The following is a 22,799-nucleotide window of genomic DNA, read 5'->3' on the forward strand; positions in this document are numbered from 1 at the left end:
AATTTTCACAGGTTTGTTATTTTGTGCATATGTTGAGATACACCATGGGTACACCAAGTGAGAAGACTGGTCTTTGACAATTACCACTAGTGTCTAGTGTCTTTAAAAGTTTCAGCCTCTTTTTACACTTCGTCTTATTATATCAAACAGCTCATCTCTAAACTGATTTGCCATGGGAAGGGCCGACCTTGCATTGAAGGTGGAGATTGCCACTTGTTCCATCAACGTCGCTGAAAACAACACCCTTTTAAGTCATGATTCAAGTGCACTGAAATTCCATTCACCGATTTATAACTTTTATTTCGTGTGGGTATATATTTATTTAATAATATGGAACTTTATTTCAGAATTTTCGCATCAGCTACATGATACAAAATGTGTCAAGTCACCTTGTGTTAATATTATTCCATAATTTAAATTTTATTCAAAATGTACCTGGCCTATTAAAACATAAACCAATTCAAGGTCGGTACCTTAAGTTCAAAACCTTGCATCCTTTAACGTTTTTTTTATATATAGTTTTCGAAGATGTGTGACCTAAAATGATAATAATTTGTATTCTACTATTCCATATTTTTCAAATGTACCTGGCCTGTTAAAACACATACCAGGGTCTGAAATTTTATTTCAAAATTTTTGGCATCATCGATGATAAAAGATTCCATAGTTTTCTAAACTATGCAATTTTCATAAGGCAATATAATGTGTTTCTGTCTAATAAAGCTGTAACAAAAAAAATATATGCCAGGCCCTTTTGGTTTAAAAACTAATTGTTTAAAATAATTATGTGCAATTTAAAATGGTATTTGCATTTTTCTTCATTGTAAGCTAATAATATTGCATTAAAAATATAGTTCAATCATTCTACATGATCAATTAGTCTATAAGTTAATCTATCTTTAATTTTTTTTAAATACCATTCCTGATTTCAGAGGTAGAAGGAACAAGTAAGGAATGCTATTTCGGCGAATGATACTGTAAGTACAATTCACAATATGTAAGTTAATAATAATGCATTAAAACTATAGTCCAGTTATATTCTATAATGCTCATCTAGTGTGTAAATATATCCTTCAAAAAAATAGTACATTTACTGCAGAGGTAGATAGAACCGTTAGGAAAGCTACTTCGGCAATATCGCTTAGTACAACGCACAAATATACAACTGTACTGATGACATCACCTTGTCATCAGTACTGACATTTGTATTTATATTTTTGACATGTATATAAAAACTTCCGATCCAAACCGGGCCTTCGTCAGAGGCATAGGCCTATACAAGCAAAAACAAAAACTTATCCATTATTGGCACAAAAAACACCCAGAAAAATTATAGCCTTTTAGTTTGATCTTTGTTATGATTGTCTGTGTAAATAATGTGATAATGTGTCTAGTGATCATAAATGTATACATACCTCATGGAGACCGAGGACAAAACAAGGACTGGGGTGCTCTTCAACCAATTGTTAAGTGTGGGAAGTCTATGGGAAAATCATAGAGCTATATATATTGACTAGAGAGTAACACCCCGTTATACATGCACTATAGCTCTATGGGGAAAATACAATTACAGGGATAGAAGTCTTCAAAGGGAATATTGTATACATTTTTGAGTGTGTCTTCAATTTGTGTGTATTTTTTTTAAATCTTGCTTTTTTTCGTTGTATGGTTTGCTGCTATGATTGTGTTATTTCGTCCTATTGTCCTAGTTACTACAATTGTTAGTAACTAATTCCGCTATGTTTTTTCCCTATTGATGTAATTTAAACTAAATGAGGCACCAAATGATTAGCTGTGCTGGATTGGTTACCGTCATTTATACATTAGTCACAGGTGAGGGTTGTAAGTCTAAGAAAGTGAAGTTCTTTATTGTGAGTTTAAGATGGTGAAGTTCTATTTGTAAGTCTAAGATGGTGGGGGTCTTTTTTGTAAGTCTAAGATGGTGAAGTTCTATTTGTAAGTCTAAGACGGTGAGGGTCTATTTTTGTGAGTCTAAGATGGTAAAGGTCTATTTGTAAGTCTAAGATAGTGAGGGTCTATTTTGTAAGTCTAAGATGGTGTTCAAAGTTCCATTTGTAAGTCTAAGATGGTGAAGTTCTATATTTTATAAAGTCTAATATGGTGAAAGTCTAAAGTCAAAGACAAGTGATGGTGAAGTTCTATTTGTAAGTCTAAGATGGTGAAATTCTATACTTTATGGTGACACTCTATAGTGTACAGTATGTCTAAGATGGTGAAGTTCTATAAGATGATGAAGATCTATATTGTGAGTCTAAGATGGTGACGTTCTATAAGATGATGAAGTTCTATATTGTGAGTCTAAGATGGTGAAAGAACTATTTGTAAATCTAAGATGGTGAGGGTTTATTTACCAGTAAGTCTAAGATGGCGGAGTTCCATATTTTGAGTATAAGTTCTATATTGTAAGTTTAAGATGGTGAAGTTCTATATTGTAAGTCTAAGATGGTGAAGTTCTATTTGTAAGTCTAAGATGGTGAAATTCTATATTGTAAGTCTTATATAGTGAAAGTCTATAGTGTAAGTCTAAGATGGTGAAGTTATATACTGTAAGTCTATAGGGCTAAGATGCTGATAGTTCTAGGTATTGTAAATCTAAGAAGGTGAAGGCATATTGTAAGTCAAGTAAAAATTTTAAATATTTCAGGATGATAACCTTTATTTGGAGTCTAACCCTCAATCATCAGGCATGAGTCTCTTTTCATAAAGGGTCTGATAGAAAGGACGAGCTTCTTCAATTGCATTAAGAACAATCTGTGGGAGTTGAGAGAGATCTGCAGGCTTGGGCTCTCCGGTAATCCAACCAGTACTCTTCAGGGCAGCCTCATAAGCTCCATTCGCTTTGTGAATTGTAAGCAGTGACTGAGAATTATGCCATGGGATCTCTTCAATGGGTTCCCACTTCAGAAGGGACTCTCGGAACGGGAGCCCCACCGCCTTGCAGAATAAACGCAGCATCTTTTCGGGGTCACGCTGGAGGTCATCTGCGTCCAGGATCACCAAAGGCTGCCCAAGGACCTTCTCGATATGGTCTGCTAGGGCCACTAAATCGCCGAAAGCATACCCATCAAAATTGGCGAAGATTTTATACGTTTGGAGATACTCTTCGGGGGAAAAATTGGTCTTTGCAGCCAGCTTCACACCCGATGCGATTGTCTTCTCTGGGTTGCGAATGATGAAAGCATGGGTGAAGCCGTCTGGAAGTTGATCGTAGTGACCAAACATTCCAGCCGCGTGGTCTTTGATAAACACAAGATCCTTGTTGGGGTAGTCAGCCTCCATCTGGGATTTCACATTCTCAAAGGTCAGCGATTCCTCCACGGGAAACGGTAGCTCGACTCCCATTTTTCGATCTGGACCGAAGGCACATGCACCGGTATACATCTCATTGAAGACTTCAACGTTTCCATAGTTACCAAAACTCATCACCATGGCTGTGGAGAGGGAGCGAGCACAGGTCCACAACGCAAGACGTTTCGGTTTTGAATCGGCCATGGTGAAACTGGCTCTCAGGAGTCGCAGGTTTCTGGAGGACTGCAAAGACAAGAAATGTTGGCTATTTAAGACAGATAAAAAAAACACTCAAGTCATTGTAATAGGGCCTATCTCTGTAATGTGTGATTGTAATATGTTGGGTTAATAATAATAATAATAATAACAGGGGTCGAAATTAAGTGTATTTTCATGGTAGTCAGCAGGGCTAGTAACCAATAATTTTTAGTAGCCCTGATGAGATTTTGGTAGCCCGAAAGACACATTATGTCTCGAGTCACGGCTTAAACTTTACAATACACCATAGCACAGTTCTTTGTTGTTTGTAATGATGATTTTTTGCATTGTTTTTCCACCAGCCCGTCGGGCTATCAAACTGGAAAAATCAGTAGCCCGGCGGTAAATCTGGTAGTCCCGGGCTAGCGGGCTAGTGGCAATTTCGACCCCTGATAATAATAATAATAATAATAATAATAATAAGCATTTATATAGCGTCATCTATCTAGACAACTAATCCGAGGTACTGGAGAGGAAAATAAATCGAAACAAAGAAGTTTGTACAAAGAAAAGGATCAAAAGAGTGCCCAATTAAAGTGACTTAGGAAACAAATAGGTTTTTAGCTGCAATTTTAATGTGTCTAAGGAAAAGAAGCTGAGCGAATGCTTGTTGGTAGAGTATTCCAGAGGGTTGGTGCTTCAGATGAAAAAGCCCCATTACCATAAGAGGTGTGTCCTTGGTATCACACGAGGAGACATTTGTTCGATGATCTGAGGCTGCGTTGGGTGTATTGTGAACTTCTTTGATCGCAGCTTTTTAGTCATCCTGATAGCTGCTACAAACAGCGCCCTCTTGTAATCAACCTCCGACATTTAGCCTACGAGTAATGAGTTTAGGGCTCATGATGGCCAATAATGGGGGGGGGGGGGTCCGTGGCTAAGATGCAGAAGAATACTTTTTAAAAATAATCATCCCCAACTGATCTAAACGTTGAGTCTAATTTACCCTTCGGCTCCAAGTCTGTCAATAAACATAATTTCCTTCACCAGGCTGCCCTGCCCTGCCCTGCTTAGGGCCCTCCCCATAGGCTTTTTTATCAAGTGCATTTTATATTATTGTATTAAACTGGAATTTATGAAAGAAATGAAACCACCAAAGTACCACTACCAGTACTCTAGTCTAAGTCTAATGAAACTTTTTACTGTGTAAGTTATGTCCACACCCCCCCCCCCAAAAAAAAAAAAAAATTAATATAATATAAAATAAACAAATAAATAAATCAATAATTATCATCATCATGAGGGTTTTTACCTTGATTGTCTTCTACAAATAGTTTATCAGAAATAGTTGCCCAATTAGTTTCATGCTGATGCCTTTAAAAATGACGGGAATAATTCCCAACATTGTGGTCCCGTCTCTACCTAATGCATGGCCGATGGACAGACAGTGACATAATTCCAATAACGGCCCAATTTAACTTGGCACTCCTTCCTACATGCATGGTTGAATTGAATGGTTCCGGCCTAGCCCCATCCTTGACCCCAACACCCAGCTAGCGTTATGCCTATGTACGGTGTGAACAATTGTTGCTCTATATGTGCAATATACGTCAATACAATGGAGGAACTAATTGCATAAGAATTCAAAAATGATGCACCCCAACAAACAAACAAACAAACAAACAAACAAACAAACAAACAAACAAACAAACAAACAAACAAACAAACAAACAACCAAACCAAACACCCCAACACCCCAACAAACTAGCTCCATCCATCCATGGTTTGATTTTTCATTTGCAACGCAACACAAAAAGGGATACCGAGTCGGTGCATTGAACCCAATAATAAATGGGGCTAGGTTGACACCATCCCATGTACAGATTGATTGTGCTAATCATATCCCTACCTCGATTAGAAGGAACTGGAATTTTCTTGATTGATCTGGCTTCTTGATGTCTGGCTTTTTGTTGATGATCGAAAGTGGTTTTCGCCCTCTGTTGAATGGATTCTGTCAGTGTCATCACGCGTTTGATGTGCTATCTAGACTGTAGAGAACCCATGGAGCTTGAGAACCACAATTTTGACGATACCATTATGATTGGTGGGGGAGTGTTAATTTTCAGTTGTATTTTTAAGTTGAAAATTAACATTTTTAGAAAAAATTAATTATTTTAATATCTTATTTTTTAAGTAACAATTTGTGCCTTGATTTGATATCATGTAATTAAATGTTCATAACAATTAGATTCATGGACGGACCCCTCTAAACTAAAGCGTTTTACACACGTTGTTTTGAACTGGTCCAACTCATGAAAAATGTAAACAAAATCTCAATCCGGCGCAAGCCGGCCATGCACTGGATCTAAATAAAATCTCTCGCTCTTTGTGACCATCAATTTTCATTACAATGCATTATCATAATAAATGATAATGTTTTACTTGAACGGGACGGTTAATGCTTTCAGACATTAGAATATGAGACGATGAGGGACGTATTAGGTTGCATTTGATGTAAGGTTGCGGCTCTTCGCGTGTGCGTGCGCTCAACAACTAGCTGTCACTTCATCACTGCACTGAAGTCTTCAGCAAGAATAAGAAATACACAGTCGCCGGGCGCCAGCCAATTTTCGAGCAAGTTGGGTTTTAGGCCTACTGAATACTTTCGGCTCTTGCAATCACAAAAGTGGTGGGTAAGTTTGTCTATCTATATTTGTTTTGTTCATTGTACGTTCAGGGCGTTTGTGTATTTATTATCACTTTTATCACCAGCAGTTTCTATCGCAATTTGCATTGTACTTAATACCGTCGGGACGGGAATGACAGTTGTCTGTCTCGACTCGAGTCCCAAGTCTAGACCGGGGCGTTTCTCTCCCTCGGGATGGACTTTAGATGAGCTTATTAGAAAATGCATAGCTCTACACGTTGTGCATAGTTCTTGGCCACACAATTTGTGTCTCACAAGTGGAGCTTGGATCTGGATAAGCCTCAAGTCATGGCATAAATAAAAAATAGGGCTATTTCAATAACTGGGGCCGGCTCTGTACTAATTTTCAAATTTTCTAAATTAAAGTTTTGACTTTTTGCATTTCCGACCACAATAATTAAGTTCTGTATTGTGTTCGAAAGGGCAATGTCAAAACAAAAAAAAAGACGAGGGGGGGGGGGGGGTGGGGGCAATCTACATTAGTCATTAACAGATTTGTGGCTGGTGGCAAAGGACCTTGCAGGCTGATGGGTCCTTTATCACCGTCACAAGGCCATGATCCTGCATGGTTTGAAACGCGGGGCCATTGAAGATCGATATTCTTGCCTTTTTTTTTCATTCATAAATGCGCCTTTTTTTTAAAAGCATTATTATTAGGAAATCTGTCAAATTTTCTGTAAATTTTCAATTCCTGTCACTCAGTGTTATTTCTTTAGATAGGCTCCTTTTTGCTACATCGGGTAGTGTGTATAATTGATTTTGTTTTATTTAAATGCATTGTGCAACACAAAGCTAGCACGCCACGCCTATAGTTTTAAACACTTCTCATCGTGTTTATATCGCATATTGAAAGGCAGTGGACACTATTGGTAATTACTCTAATTATTTAGCATAAAACCTCACTTGGTAACGAGTAATGGGGAGAGGTTAATAGAATGAAATGTGAGAAACGGCTCCCTCTGAAGTGACGTAGTTTTCAAGAAAGAAGTTATTTTCTATGAATTTGATTTCGAGACCTCAGATTTAGAATTTGAGGTCACAAAATCAAGCATCTGAAAGCACACAACTTCGTGTGACCAGGGTGTTTTTTCTGTCATTATTATCTTGCAACTTTGCAACCGATTGAGCTCAAAGTTTCACAGGTTTGTTATTTTATGCATATATGTTGAGGTACACCAAGGGATAATGACTGTCTTTGACAATTTAAGCATGACCACATATACAAAATATTTATGGCAGTCATTTTTACTTCTACCATGGCAGAAGGCCATGCTTTTACTGCAACCTAGTTTATGGCTTTCACTGCACCTGCACCATTTGAAACTATTTATTTTTTTGTGTGGTTTTAAACTGCAAATATGTGTTAGTTCAAACTTACAATAATTGCTAGCTTTTCTAAAAAACTTTAAGAAATTAAATAGACCTAGATACTTAATGTTTTCTTTTTAAAACTATCTTATTTATGACAGATCTATTTGGAGTGCGCACCTTTGAACAGTTGGTCAACATTGACTTACCAAGATGGCGCCTAAACGTATTGCTCTTTGGAGTCACCCGAAGTCACTTTCAACTGCCTTGGTGATGAGCCTCGGCAACTACGGAAAAGTGGAAGTCTTCAATGAGTTTTATGGCGGCGCTTATGCTTTTGGCCCTGAAAAGAAAGTGTCTTCCCCGCCCCCGCTACCCATTCCACCTGAGAAGGACCTGACCTACGATGCCGTCAAAGCGTTGCTTGAGACCGACTATCCCGACCAGGAACTCATCATCTTCAAGGACCATGCAGCCGCTCTGGATAAGAAATACGACAAACTCCCTCAGGGTTTCGTCCACACGTTTATCATCCGAGACCCGACGAAGATGTTTCTCTCAAACCAGAAGATGGCCGAGAAGAGCGGCATGACGATTGAAATGTTCATCAAGTTCTCCGAGACGATGTTCGGGAAGAGTCACGGATACGAAGCTATGGTGGATCTGGTCAAGTACATCGAGGAGACGCTCAAGCAAAAAGTGGTGATCGTAGACGCTGATGACCTCCAGAGCGACCCCAAGAATGTGCTAGGAACCTTCTGCAAGGCTGTAGACATTCCATTTAGAGACACTCTGTTGAGCTGGAAGCCGATCGCCGAGATCCCCTGGCACATCCCGAAGGCACTGGTCGCCTTTAACAAAGCCACCGGTGCGTATGAAAATGCACTGAAGAGCACAGGATGGCTACCCCCTTCCCCTAACACCGTGGATCTTACCAACATTCCAAAGGTCCTGTTTGATGCAATAGAGGTGGCCCTCCCGTTTTATGAAACGCTGCATGCCAAGCGACTGAACTGGACTTAATTTTTCATATTGTTGAAATAATTTCCTTGTCAATCGTTGCGAAACACGTCTTCTAAACTGAAAATGCAAACTAGTACAATGGTTTTTACTTTCTATGCACATCAAAAATGGCTTACTTTGTCCATTAGCCTTTATTCTGTTGTAATGTTGTTCAAGTGCATATTTTAGCAACGTTGATTGATGGTGTGTTTGTTCTTCATGACCAATTTCACAGGGAGCTGATAAGCTAATAAGTGTTAAGTAGGATTTGAAACTTTGTATTGTGGAAATACGATATGGAAAGGTTTGCGATAACACCATGTAATGACTATCTCTGAATGAGTTGGGGTGGTTCTGAAAAGAACCATTGGTTTCAACTCTAGTGTTGATCAGTGTGCTCTGATCGCCTTCTGGAGAATTTGTCAGCTTGCTATCAATGTTCCTCATAAGATTACAATAGGATGATCTGGCCATAATCTAGACAACTAGCCAAAGTACTGTGTTGTTAAGTCTTTGTGATCAGTCCACACTTAGTTATAGCTTAGCAAATAAATGGGTAGAGAAATTGTAAAAGAAACATGTAATAGGGCCTACTCTCTAGTGCACAGCTCTTTGGAATTCAGGAGTAGGCCCCATTGGTTTGGTGTAGTGTAGACTCGAGTGTCTGTGATATATTAACTTCAAATTTTTACGTACTCATCAAATTTTAAAGTGTGTTAGTTTGTTTGCAAACACTTCAGGACCACAAGCAAGTTTTTTTGAAAATAGCCACCCTGGAAAATTTCTGGAAAACAGGGTCTAGTTCCGAGTCAAGTCTGCTATGTTTTGTTAAACTTCTCTGCAAGTGGTGATGCAGTTTTTTATGCAGTAAAAACCAGGCTGGTGTGTAAAATAGCCCTGGCGGCCTTACAGTTTTGTATCTGTGTACAAAGGAAGAGTCCTATATAGGGCTAGTGTGTAAGAGAGTAGGTAGACACGTTCAACCAGGGGACTTGTAAACAAAAGAGGACAATGGGGTCCATTGTTCAGTTAAGGTCAACATCAGTTGGAAAACACGTACAAAACCAATGGAAGCTTTGAACTGCCTCTAGCTACCGGGCAACCTCGGTAGTCTAGTTGGTTAGACACTGCTCTAGAATTGCAAGGGTCGTGGGTTCGAATCCCACCCGAGTAACATGCCTGTGATGGTTTTTTTCACAGGACTCGGGAAAGTACTGAGTGTGCAGTGCTAACACACATTTGGGGGGGGGGGGGGGCGGTAAACCACGAGTAAGCTTTTGTGTTTTCATTTTGTTCTGGGAATCTTGGGAATTCTTAAGACGATTTTAGGGGGATACTTATGTAAAAAGAGAAAATAATAGTGTCCTAGAGTATCGGAACATTTATAGTAATCTTCGTACTATCAGGCACAATATTTTGTTTTTAAAATAATAAATAGTTTTCAAAGATATAGAATATTTATTTATATGTGTTGTAAAAGGAAATATTTGTAAGTTAGTTTACTTGCCTCTTCAATTGCAAACAATTTTGTAGTTCTTGTAGATTTTTTTAAATATTGTTATTATCTATATTTTAATAATTTATTTGCCGAAAAATCAAAACATAACCTCTAAAGTTCTTTCATTGCAGTTGATATTAAGATCATGACTAAATTATCACATTATTGGATGTAATCATGACAAAATAAAATGTTGTTCCTAATCATTGGACTTGTAAAGTTTTTAAAATTCTTATATTTATTGAAAAAATAAATATTTGTAAGTTAGTTAACTTGCCTATTAAAGGCAATAGACACTATTGGTAATTACCCAAAATAATTATTAGCATAAAACCTTTCTTGGTGACGAGTTATTTTATGCATGTTGAGATACACCAAGTGTGAAGGCTAGTCTTTGACAATTACCAATAGTGTCCACTGCCTAAATTTGAATTGTAGATTATTAATTGTTGTTATCTAGTTTGAATATTTAATTTGCAGAAAAATCAAACCTAACCACTAGATTTTACAGTTGATATTAAGATGATGTTTAACACAATTAGCACATTGTTGGAAGTAAGCATGACAAAATAAAAGTGTACCTAAAAACATTGGACTGAATTCAATCGTGACTTTCGAAGTTGTCCATGCCATCCTGCCCTTTAATTTATGCGTTTATTTTTGAGATAGTGTGTGTTTTTTTTTTATGAACCAGTATTTTGAAAAAGGCGGTTTATAGTTTGGACTAGTCTGTGGGCCGGTTGCACCTCACAAAATAGACAAACATTTTGTGCACCAAACTGATAATAATAAATGTATATGCCCTCAATTATTTTTGAATACAAAAAAAATTGTTGAGGATAATTTGATTCATTGCTCGGTAATTATGACAGTCTGGGGGCTGACAGTGCTTCACTTTCGAGGAGACTTCTTGATAGGCTTGGGATGGTCTGCGGGTAGAGAAGTGCTTAATGAAAACCGGGTTTTGACATTTAGGAGTGTGCTATATGGGTCCAAATGGTTGACCTCTGAAAAATTAAAAAGAAATCAAAAGTTCAGTTCTCCAAAAATACACGTTGTTTTTCAATGGGCTGAGGACTTTAACAATTTCTTTTAAGCATGTTTGAATATTTTGATGTGGAGTTTGCATCATCTGTGTCTGTATTTTTACCAGAGGTGAGTCTGCCGCCACCTATCGACAGAGTAGAGACAACTGATAAAGTGATGGGTTGATAAAACAACAGTCGGTGGGTTGTTGACTTGTATTTTGTAATAGCAAAAACTGCAATTTATGCGCTGCTGACACGTTGTGTCAGAAGCTGTGAGATTGCTATGTTGTGATTTAGACCTTCTACTTCAGTCCTCCATGGTTTAAATATGTTTTTATTTCAGTTGACTTGAATCCAACACACAACTTTTTACAAGTTCGATCAAGGAATTGAAGGAAGCAGCCATGTTTGATCAACTCAGACAGAAGTTTCATCACGTCCAGCAAGATCTGTCAGCAGGGTAATTTGTGTCACAGAATTAGGCCTTTACATAAGCATATACTTTTTACAATACTGTTGTCACACTGGGCTAGTACAAACAATCATGTACAGGACTAGGTGATATTCTGTGTACAGGACCTTCTGTACATTTTGTTTTGTATAAATAATATAAATAAGAACCAACAGTCACACTCAAAACAGGGCACCGCAGCAAATTAATTAGGACAAAATTGCTGTGCAAGCATGCTCCGGTGTGGGTTAATTTTAAAGGCAGTGTCACTATGGATTAGTATTAAAAATTGCTCTAAAGAATTGTTAATTTTGTTAGCACAAAAACTTCCTGGGTAACGAGTAATGGAGAGCTGTTGATAGTGTAAAACATTGTGAGAAACGGCTCCCTCTGCTCTGAAGGGAGTTTTCGAGAGTAGAGCAAGTAATTTTCCACGAATTTGATATCGAGGACATGGGTATGAGCAGTTCAGTCAGAGCCAGAATTAGATTTTGAGGTCTCAATTTCAAAAGCATCTGAAAGCACACAACTTGTGGCAAGGATGCTTTTTCTTTCATTATTATTATCTCGCAACTTCAACAACCAATTTAGCTGAAATTTTTACAATCACACACAGGTTTGTTATTTTATGCATTTAGTATTTAGTAGATACACCACGTGAGAAGACTGGTCTTTGACAATTACCAATAGTGTCCAGTGTCTTTAACTTAAACATTTAAGTAAGGCCTGATACCTAGATCAGTAACTTTCAACATGTTGAAGTGAATAAATTTCTAACTCATCATTTCTTCTCTATCCTTTTACAGTTTGAAGACCCTGAGCACTCGAGCGAAGGAAGTCAAAATACCTCGAAGGTATGACCAGACAATTTTGTCCCTTTCATCAGAAGAATCACTGATTTTGTATTTGTGCCGAATGTTTCCCATCCAATATGAGTTTCCAGGGGTCGATTTCATAGCTCCATGATTTCACAAAGAGTTAGGACTGGTCCTAACTTTGGACTATTCCTAGGAGGTATACAAAACGTATGGCTCGCCCTAAGTTAAGTCGAGTAACTTGTCCTAACTCATCCTAAGTTAGGTCGAGTAACTCGTCCTATGCTCGAGATAAGACTAGTCTTAACTCTTTGTGAAATTCACCCCAGGGCTCCAAATTTAGACCGCAGCCCGAGGCCAGTAGTTTTAGCATCAGGCCAGTAACTCATGACAGGAAAAGTCCAGCTGTCTTGGGTTTTTGTTTTAAATTAGGCCTAAATGTTGACTTTCAGCTTGATGATGATAAATCTCTTTTCAAGTTTCAGCTCTTTTGAGTATTGAAATAATTTTTACCGTTGTAAATGCAAATGAGATTTAGTCTTTAGTGCCCGGTCAAATTTAAACTGTGTAGGTACTTTTGTTTTTTCTCTTTTCAATTTTCGTATACTAAAAGAAAATCTGGGCCATTCCAGTGAACAAATTCTGTGAAAAGCACAACCTAGAATCATCTTTTAAAGATCAGTTGTCAGTTTTGCCATACTTGTAATGTGACACACTTTGCTCATCAAGTAAGATTGCTTCGCAGTTGGATCAATCTTAACACTAAAGTTGTGAAATCAAGCCCTAATGTGAAAGGGTACACAGATTACTGTTATATAAAATCTGTGTCTATTTTTTACGAAGTTTGATTTTGACTGTACTCTTGAAACACCATTTGGCCCCAGGTTGTGAAAGGTTTGTTCCGAATGCCCTTTTAAATTCTTCTTTTCATTTCCATTTTAAACAGGGAAGAATTGTCAGCTTTGAAGAAAGATAAGTGAGTATGATTCGATGTCTGATAATTTGTTTTCAAAACTTCATGTTAACTTAAGCCCGTTTCATACTTCCTGCAAATGCGAATGTGAAGTGAATTTGACATAAATTTGACGTCACAACCCTCCTCTCGCAGCGATAATCGCAAGTGAGTTGAGCAGAGTTGAACTGCTGCGAATTATTTGTTGCGAACTTGTGACGTTAACATTCGCTTTGCATTTGCATTTGCAGGAAGTATGAACCACCTTTACTTCACTTAAACATTCTAATGCTTTCTTTGGGACCACTGTTAAAGTTCTTCATCTGACATCCTGGTATTGGTAGCTAGACTCGATGGTCATGATGGTTCACTTAATATTCGTTTTTCTCTGTCTCAATTCATGTAACTAGGAACCTACATAAATAAAATAATAAAACCAGCTCTTATAGCGCAATTCCAAAAAAATGATCAATACACTTTACACACAAAACAATAGCAAAGTTCTTCTTCTAAAATAGATCCCTCTGCACTGTCTCATTGTTTGCATCTAGTTCTTGAAATCTATAGGCCTAAAAGATGTTTTTAAAGGCAGTGGACACTATTGGTAATTGTCGAAGACTAGCCATCACAGTTGGTGTATCTCAACATATGCATAAAATAACAAACCTGTGAAAATTTTAGCTGAATCGGTCATCAAAGTTGCAAGATAATAATGAGTTGTGTATGTTTAGATGGTAGATTACGAGACCACAAGTTCTAAATCTGAGATCTCGAAATCAAATTCGTGGAAAATTACTTCTTTTTTGAAAACTATGGCACTTCAAAGGGTGCCGTTTCTCACAATGTTTTATACCATCAACCTCTCCCCATTACTCATTACCAAGTAAGGTTTTATGTTAATAATTATTTTGAGTAATTACCAATAGTGTCCACTGTCTTAAAATTTGTATGGACCTGTTTTGATTGATAGTGATACTGTAGAAAATAAATGAAACTTGAATCAGGGCTTGATATCTTCCTCCAGTTTGGGCAGTTCATGAAGCCAAAATCATGAGATCAAAATCTATAGCATTCCATTTTTTTTAAAGATTTTTTTTCAAGGTATAGTCCATAAAAATATGACACTTTTTTTTATTTCCCCAAACACAGTCGTCCAGCAGTGCCCCAAGTCTGCAATCACGACGCTGGAGCAGAGCTTCTGGACAGGTATGAACACCAACCGTACATCATTCAGGCCAGATGATACCTTGAATGCCTCCATGCCCCTAGCTGTTGCCTTGGTGCCCCTTGTAACACAGTAGAGGTGCAAATTTCTCTTTCACATGTGCCCTTTAGGCCCTACTGGTATTAAAACCAAGAATTTCTCATCAATGAACATAATCATTGCAGGTGGCACGCCTGAGGAAACCTGTAAACAAGGGTGCTCGCTATGTGAACCAGAAACACCAAGGTTAACCTCTACTCTTCCCCGATGAATGTGTTCTGGGTTCTTTTACCTGCACTTTCAATCCTAGTACATGGGACCTATGGCTTAAAGGATTCGGGTACTTTTTCAAAATGTCCACAGATTTACATTAAACTTACAGGGTTTGAAGATAATGATAAGTGGAAAGCTTCCCCTCAAATATTACTAACTAAGGTTTTGTAGTTTTTGAGAAATGAGTGAAACAAGTCGCAAAATAATTTTGGTCTCATGAGACCAAAATTATTTTAGCATGTAAAATCCCCTTAACCAGTTATGATATTATACCAAAACCATAGCATAACTGGTTAATACGTTTTTACATGCTAAATCTGAGACAAAAATTATTACTTTTACTAATTTCTCAAAAACTACAGCACCTACAAATTTCAAGGGAAGCTTTCTACTATCATAATCTTCAAACTGTGTAAGTTTAATGTAAATCTGTGGACATTGTGTTTTTTGTTAGGAAAAAGTACATATACCCTTTAATGTCCCATCTGAAGGACAAGGCAATTACGGTAAGGTACTTTGCTCAAGGAAACAAGTGCTGCAGCAGGGACTCAATTCCACACTCAGCTGGTCAGATACACTAGAGCTTGGGTTAAGCCCAGTTCATACTTCTTGCGAATGCGAATGCAAAGAAATTTGGCATGAATTTGACATCACAACTCTTTTTTCGCTGTGAATATTCGCAAAAGTTGAGCACAGTTCAGGAAGTATGAACCAGGTTTTAGGATTGGGTTTTCAGTCCTACCTGACATGAGTGTTTTCCCTGGAATATTTGAGGGTTTTCCTCACACATCTAACATTGAAGCGTTTTTTTTTTTAGATTTTTAGATTCCTTGACTTCACAACCATAATAAATGAAACGAAGTTAAACGAAATGAAAGTGCCCGACCACAAAAGATTTCCCTGTGCTGTTTTCTTTGTAGGTATCAGCGGATATGGAGTGAACTACATCAAGAGATTGAGGCATCAGCAGAAGAGGCTTTGGTGAGGACATTAAATACTATTACGTTTGTAAAAACCAAAAGGCGCGTCGAGGCCGAGCGATCTAGTCCAACGGACCCAAGCTGTTGTGTTGTCAGCAGCAGAGTGTGGTTTCAAGTCCCAGTCATGACACTTGTGCCCTTGTGCCCTTGTGCAAGGCACATGACCATAATATTGCTCAGTAAAAAGTTGGGAAGGTAATGCATTCTGCTCTACCAGCCAAGCTCCTAGTGGATGATACCCATGCCTACATCCTTACAGACTGTGACTGTCGACCCCTTTCAGCCCCAGGGGTAGATGGCAACATGCCCCCTGGTGGCAGTTGATTTAGGCACAAAAATTTGCTTAGCATGAAATTTCTTCCTTGATGTTGATAAAACAGGATTACCAACCAAATTTCATTTGTTGCATGTTGCCTGTTTACTGGTATTCGGCTGTTGTTTGAATCCTGGAAAACCATGTAGACATTTGGTTGGTAATCCTGTTTTTATCAAGGAAGAAATGTTATGCTAAGCAAATTTTTGTCCTTAGCAGCTCTGAAATTGGGCCCTGTGCAAGAGATGCAAATGTGGCTTCCGTGTCAGTTTGCTCTGTCAGTCTAGGAAATTTTTTCTAATTTCAACCCAAAATTTACAGAAGAATTCAGATACGGCACCCATCCTGCTTGGACACACCAGAACCAACCCTTTTCCCAAAAAACTAAAATGTTTTCTATTTTTACTGCAGGTGATAGATTTACACATCCAACAGGTGTTCTTGAATTATGAGCGGAGAGCTGAACCGATCGTCCAGTTCCAGAAACAGCTTCAAGATCTACCAAGAGTCGTTGAAAACATCCAGTACCTTACAGCTTCAATTGGTGAGAAAAAACAAAAGAAATGCTCTCAGAATTTTCTTTGTTTAATACTAATTTATAAAATTGTATTTATTTTTTCCAACATAACAAAGAATAAGTGATGAAATTTTATTATAATAATTAAGAAAACACCAGGACATTAGGATACTTGAGTGAGGATCGAGGTCTCCAAGAAGCATTAGCTTGTCGAGTAGAGACCCCACTCGTCACAAAGAACAATACAGCAATATGATAACACTATTACAACTTAATTACAACTTTGATATTGGTATTGCTAGTATAAAGTAAACTGCAGGTTGGAATAAAAGTTGACCTGCTCAGACAAATACTTGCTAATTAATTGAATTTTTAATTTCCGCTCGAATAAAAGCAAACTCGGTATATCTCGAAAAGGTATTCAAGGATTTCCACAGCATAGGCCCTTCATGTTCGGCACCTTTTGGAGCTAGTGTTGTACGAGCATAGACTATGTAACCCATGACGTCACATACATGTAGGATTACCCACAGAGCCTGTACTGGACTTTACGCTTACAGCCCACAAACTCAAATGCTTACAGCGCAGCGGTCAAGCGCACCTGGTGTTTCTGGTCAGCAGAGTGTGGGTTTGTGTCCTGATATCATGACACTTGTCTTCTTACTGCTTCATCGTTCGGATATGACATAAAGCCATTGGCCCTGTTTGTTGTGTTAAATACATAAAGAAACCCAGTACACTTGTCGCTAAGAGAACGGGGTTCATTTTTTGATTGTCTTTTTACAGGGAAGTTAGAGGGTGAGTTTGAAGAGATGGAGTCGATGCTCTCAGGATTCGAAGATCTTATCGACCATTGCGAACTTCTCCGGAACAAACAAACGCAGACGGCAGAACTGGCGAGATACACTCAGCAAAAAATGTATGTACCATATTTTATTCAATTACCGGAAGTCACTGTTTAATTTTATTCAATTAGTTTATTCCCTAGCACTGTCTGGCCATTCAGCCCGGCCCTTGCATGGCAAAACACTAACAGCCATGTAAGATCATTTCTGGGTTAATTGAGGGCGCTTTTCCCATTTCAAAGTTGCAAAGGTCTACTATGTATGGATGTGGCCTATCTCTGTCTCTTTTTACTCTTTGATCATCACATCATTTTTCAAGTTTGCCATGAAAGGGTTGCACGGGTCCTTAGTGATAAACTTTGCACAGGTCCTTAGTGATAAACTTTGCACGGGTCCTTAGTGATAAACTTTGCAAGTCTGCAGTATGATATCATTTGATAATGCATCTACACAGTGCAGTCAACCCTCCTATTGTTTGTCCATTCAATATCGCCAACTGTGGTTTTGAACGATAGATGAACTATGCGAAACTGCAATGTGACATCAAGTTGAAATGCCTACACAGTGCAGTCACCCCCCCCCTATAGTTTGACCTTTTCAGTTTCAATCAGAAGCTATGCAAGCCCACAGTACAATATCACTTGGTGATTGTATCTACATAGTACACAGTGAACCCTCTTACTCTCTGACCATGGAATATCACCGCCTGTGGTTATGAGTTAATACAAACACTATACAAGACTGCCATATGATTTCACAGGGTGAATGCATCTACACATACACACACAATGTAAGGTTTTGTTTGTCTTTGTCAGCAGTTATAACTGTTGTTAACACAATGACAAAATAAAAATGTGGCTCTGATGGGGTTTTTGCCTTAATTTTTTTGTTTTTCATTTTTTGTGTTTCAGGAAAGAAGAGGAACTAATGAAAGGTAAGGAATGTTTCTTGAAAACAAAAAGGAATGAGCCATTTGCGAGTTAGATTTGAATAATGTCTGGTACCGGTATTATGACTTGCTACATGTAAGTCACAAGTAACCTTAAATTTGAATTCCTCAGACTATAGAGACAGTTGCTATGTCAAATGGTTCAGGGCAAGCTTACGGCAACTTCCAGATAAGCAGACCCTGGCACCATTGTGCAATACACATCCATTCAGAATTGTGTGTGGTTGTTCACCATGTCTTACGTAACTACGCAAAAGCTTGCCCCGAATCATGTGACATAGCAACTGTCTCTATAATTGTTGATTTCAAATTGAAGTGGTAACTTGCTATCAAGCACGTCATTGTTCCAGACAATATTCAAATCTAACACGCAAACGGCTTTTTGAGTTGATAACTTATTGTCATTTCAAGGATTTTACCGATTCTTCCGTTTCATTGATTCATCAATCACCCTTTTCCTTTCGCTTCTTCAGTTCGTCTTCAAGAGGAATATGAGCAAAGCGTCCGCCTCAAGGAAGAATCCCAGAAAGCTGGTAAGATGGAGAGACAGAAAGCTTTCCAAGATGTCTTTGCAGCCGACATGGATCATTACAGAACGCATGGTGAAATGCAACGTAAGTGTAACCTTAAAGGAACATTACAGAATTGGTTTTGCTTGCAAAAACAGTTGCTGGCAGTGTAAGCACTTTATGTAATCCACCATATATATAAACTGACAAACCTGTAGAAGTTTGAGAACGATCGGCCTTCTGGGTCACGAGAGAATAGTGAAAAACTGATTACAAATTTTGCATTGCTTCGATGCCAAAACAACAATGAATAAAACGCTCCCTGAGCGATAAACTCCAAACGCGAAACTAGACTATTTGTTTCTCATCAAATATGCAATTTCAGACAGAAATATTTCAAGGGATGTTTTCTACTATCATCATCATTAGACCGTGAAAGTTTGATGTAAATCTGTGATCTTCACAATTTTTGTTTTCTTACCAATTCTGTATTGTTCCTTTAAAGGCAATGTAAACCTGTTGTGTTTTTGTTTCTCTCTTTTGTTTTGGTACCATAAAAAGCTGAAAAATACTTCAATTATATTTTGTCTTACTCTTTACTCTGGACAGCAAATTTTGAAATAATTTGGGTTGAACTTGCAGTTTCTAGCCCTAATGGTGGCAGTGTCCATATTTCTCCCAAATTTTGTTTGGGGTAACAGTTGGAAGTCAATTAATCTGACTGCAGTATCCTTTTAAGCCACTACCCACCGAGCTAGCTCTGGATGGTGTAGTGGCAATGCAAAGGTTGTGGTTTCGAATCCCACTCAAGTGATTTGCCTGTGGATTTTTTTTACAGAACTCAGGAAAGTGCTGATTATACAGTGCTTAAAGACAGTGGACACTATTGGTATTATGTCAAAGACCAGTCTTCTCACTTGGTGTATATTAACATATGCATAAAATAATAAACCTTTGAAAATTTGAGCTCGATTGGTTGTCAGAGTTGCGAGATAACTATGAAAGAAAAAAAACACCCTTGTCACACGAATGTGTGCTTTTAGATGCTTGATTTCGAGACCGAAAAATTCTAAACTTGAGGTCTCGAAATCAAATTTGTGGAAAATTACTTCTTTCTCAAAAACTATGTTACTTCAGAGGGAGCCGTTTCTCACAATGTTTTATACTATCAACCTCTCCCCATTACTCGTCACCAAGAAAGGTTTTATGCTTAACATTATTTTGACTAATTACCAATAGTGTGCACTGCCTCTAAATACATATTGGTCTGAGGTAAAAATCAATTTATACAATCCATCTTTTTTCTGTTTTCATTATCGCTCAGGTGTGGTACCTGATGGTCACCGGACCCCGACAGACATCAGCTCAATCGAGAACTTTGAAATCTCCGTGGACGACCAAGAACAGGAGGCTCTGGATGATTTCTTAGGAGGTAGTGCCCCAGGAGCTATGGGGAAGGGAGAGGAGGCAGGAGATGATGGGGAGGAGGAGGAGGAGGATGATAGAGAGATGGAGATTCTTGAAGTAATTAAGGAGGAAACAGAAAGAGACGACACAGAGGAGAGCAGCGGTAGTTTAGACAAAGGACTAGCAGGTGATTTTTTTTTTTTCAAATTTAGATTTTATAATTTAATTTGAGTAGCTTATCATTCTACAGCCATGAGCGGCAGGCATGTTAGTGTAAAGGGAAAAACTCAGTTGTATACTAGCTTCTCCGGGTCTTCATCATCATCATTATAATGCTCTGTATCCGTCATGGGCACGGGGGATATAGAGCCCCCCCCCCCCCCTCCCCCAACCAAAGTAATTTGATGCAGATTGCCACTGGCTGCTTGTTTGCTTGCTTAACTGCATCATCTAAATTCCTTTTCTAATGAACACTCGAACTACAGCATGTCTTTCCTTATTTTGTCTCTCACAGAGGAAGATGCTCATTTTGAGGACGCCCCATCTCAAGACCCCCCTCATGAAAAGCCCATGGTCAACGATGCAGAGGAAGATTCTCAACCTGAGGTGGCCCCATCTCAAGAAACCCCTCAGGAGAAGCCCACGGTCAAGGATGAAGAGGAGACCAGTGAAACGACACATGATACAACTCAAGAAGATGAGGAAGATGACGAGGATGAATTTGACACTCCAGATGAAGGTTCAGAGAAGGAATAAGACGGTGTTTCAACAAAACTTTTTAAAGGGTGGGTATCATCATCATGATGATATCCCCACTTACCTTGCACTTGTAACATGTATATTACATTGCCAGGAGCGTCACCGAGTGACGGATATGCACGCTATATAAGGAGCCACTAATATTATTATTTTTATCATCAGTCAGCATCATGCATTTCTGCACCGGCTACCTGACTGGCGAGAAGCTTATTGAGCTTCCCCATTCTGCCTCTTCAGTATACCACCCAGTAAACCTTTGGTAATTACTCAAACAAAATTATGACCTTAAATATTACCTGGCAAAAAGCACTAGGAGCTGTTGATATTATCTTTTAAGGTGAGGGAAGATTCTCTGTACGAGAGGAAAATAGTGCATTAAAGACACTGGACACTATTGATAACTGTCAAAGACCAGTCTTCTCACTTGGTGTATCTCAACATACATGTATGCATAAAATAACAAATCTGTGAAAATTTGAGCCAAACTGGTCGTTGAAGTTGCGAGATAATAATGAAAGAAAAAACACCCCTGTCATACGAAGTTGTGTGCTTTCAGATGTATGATTTTGAGACCTCAAATTCTGAATCTAAGGTCTCAATATCAAATCCGTGGAAAATTACTTGTTTCTCGAAAACCACATCACTTCAGAGGGAGCCGTTTCTCACAACGTTTTATACTATCAACAGCTCCCCATTACTCGTTCGTTACCTTTAAAGTTTGGAAGTATAATTTCTTTTTACTGATGTGTTTTTAGCACTGTTCGTTCAGTGCTTTACTGACTTCTGGAAAAAAATCCATAGATGTTGGATAAATAAAGAAAAGTTCCTCTGTGTTTTTGTATTTGCGTAAGATTCAGAAAGATTGTACTGTCTTGATTTTATGCTATCATGCAAACGACTCTTATATCACTTGCAACTAATAAATATTCAATAGAGAGTAAGACTTTATGCAATGTTCACAAAATTTAACATGGATTTAAGAGGTTAATGTTTCAACAGATTTATTTTAATTTGAGTGTTGTAGGGGCCTACACTTTTTATTTGATACAGATGTGTAGCTGTATGTACATAAATTAAAATGTGGAACAAGAATTATATAAATATTTTACAGAAATAAATATGTTATAATGTATGATATGTTTGTTTTGTTGTGTCATTATACTGGGCATGCTCGATTTCGCAGAGCACTAAGATTCATCATAAGATGAGTTATCAGTTATTTGTATTGTGACATTAAATTGATTCTCATTTTATTGAGTCAATCAATTGGAGCTACTTAAGTCATTATACACTTTCGGTAAACAGTATTGTCCAAGTCCCACACTTCGTGTGTCACAAAGTATATATAAAATAACAAACCTGTGAAAATTTAGGCTCAATCGGTCATCTGAGTCGGCAGAAAACAACGGGAAAACCCACTCCTGTTTTCGTGCTAAGCAGATGTTGTTTGTGCTTAGCAGCTCTATGAAGTTTGGACAGTTGGCTACGCAGTTTCTGTTAAGTGAGATTTTTCTGTAAGAAAGTTCCTGATGCTTACAGGCTTTATGAAATTGGGCCAGAAATTTTGCAGAGTGCTAATAAAAGAAATTATTTGAGAGTAAAAGTTTTACTTTTTGCTAAAAGTGGCATAATTTTTGTATTATGTTCTTTTTTCAAGACCTTCCGCCAAAGGAAATGCACCCCAAGGACCATTAGCTCCAGGGCCCACTCTTTCCGTAAGCCCTAAGCACAAAAACATACAGAGCACAGAAAAATTGTGCTTAACAGTAATATGT

At 38.1% G+C, this 22,799-nt stretch overlaps 3 protein-coding genes across 6 annotated transcripts; 2 read left to right on the forward strand and 1 right to left on the reverse strand.

The window, feature by feature from the left end:
- Positions 1–274: 274 nt before the first annotated feature.
- LOC139935351 (uncharacterized) lies at positions 275–5,537 on the reverse strand. Of its 2 annotated transcripts, none has more exons than XM_071929889.1 (2): positions 5,417–5,537; positions 275–3,552 (listed from the first exon to the last, which is right to left on the reverse strand). In XM_071929889.1, the coding sequence occupies exon 2, from the start codon at positions 3,511–3,513 to the stop codon at positions 2,695–2,697; it is 819 nt and encodes a 272-aa protein (XP_071785990.1). In that variant the 5' UTR covers positions 3,514–3,552; positions 5,417–5,537; the 3' UTR covers positions 275–2,694. The 2 variants fall into 2 exon arrangements, with proteins under 2 accessions (XP_071785990.1, XP_071785991.1); XM_071929890.1 differs by lacking the exon at positions 5,417–5,537 and adding an exon at positions 5,004–5,024.
- A 325-nt stretch (positions 5,538–5,862) lies between these two features.
- Positions 5,863–10,643, forward strand: LOC139934913 (uncharacterized). Of its 2 annotated transcripts, none has more exons than XM_071929336.1 (2): positions 5,863–6,200; positions 7,684–10,643. In XM_071929336.1, exon 2 carries the CDS (start codon positions 7,736–7,738, stop codon positions 8,543–8,545), a length of 810 nt encoding a protein of 269 aa, XP_071785437.1. In that variant the 5' UTR covers positions 5,863–6,200; positions 7,684–7,735; the 3' UTR covers positions 8,546–10,643. The 2 variants fall into 2 exon arrangements, with proteins under 2 accessions (XP_071785437.1, XP_071785436.1); XM_071929335.1 differs by having other exon boundaries at positions 5,863–6,196.
- Positions 10,644–10,797: 154 nt separating this feature from the next.
- Positions 10,798–22,561, forward strand: LOC139934912 (dysbindin-like). Of its 2 annotated transcripts, none has more exons than XM_071929334.1 (12): positions 10,798–10,816; positions 11,394–11,510; positions 12,308–12,355; positions 13,263–13,292; positions 14,418–14,474; positions 15,666–15,726; positions 16,450–16,582; positions 17,342–17,474; positions 18,312–18,334; positions 18,823–18,963; positions 20,183–20,452; positions 20,780–22,561. In XM_071929334.1, exons 2-12 carry the CDS (start codon positions 11,455–11,457, stop codon positions 21,019–21,021), a joined length of 1,194 nt encoding a protein of 397 aa, XP_071785435.1. In that variant the 5' UTR covers positions 10,798–10,816; positions 11,394–11,454; the 3' UTR covers positions 21,022–22,561. The 2 variants fall into 2 exon arrangements, with proteins under 2 accessions (XP_071785435.1, XP_071785434.1); XM_071929333.1 differs by lacking the exon at positions 10,798–10,816 and adding an exon at positions 11,225–11,248.
- Positions 22,562–22,799: the final 238 nt, after the last annotated feature.

Source organism: Asterias amurensis, chromosome 3 (genome assembly GCF_032118995.1).
Source record: "Asterias amurensis chromosome 3, ASM3211899v1".
NCBI lineage: Eukaryota > Metazoa > Echinodermata > Asteroidea > Forcipulatida > Asteriidae > Asterias > Asterias amurensis.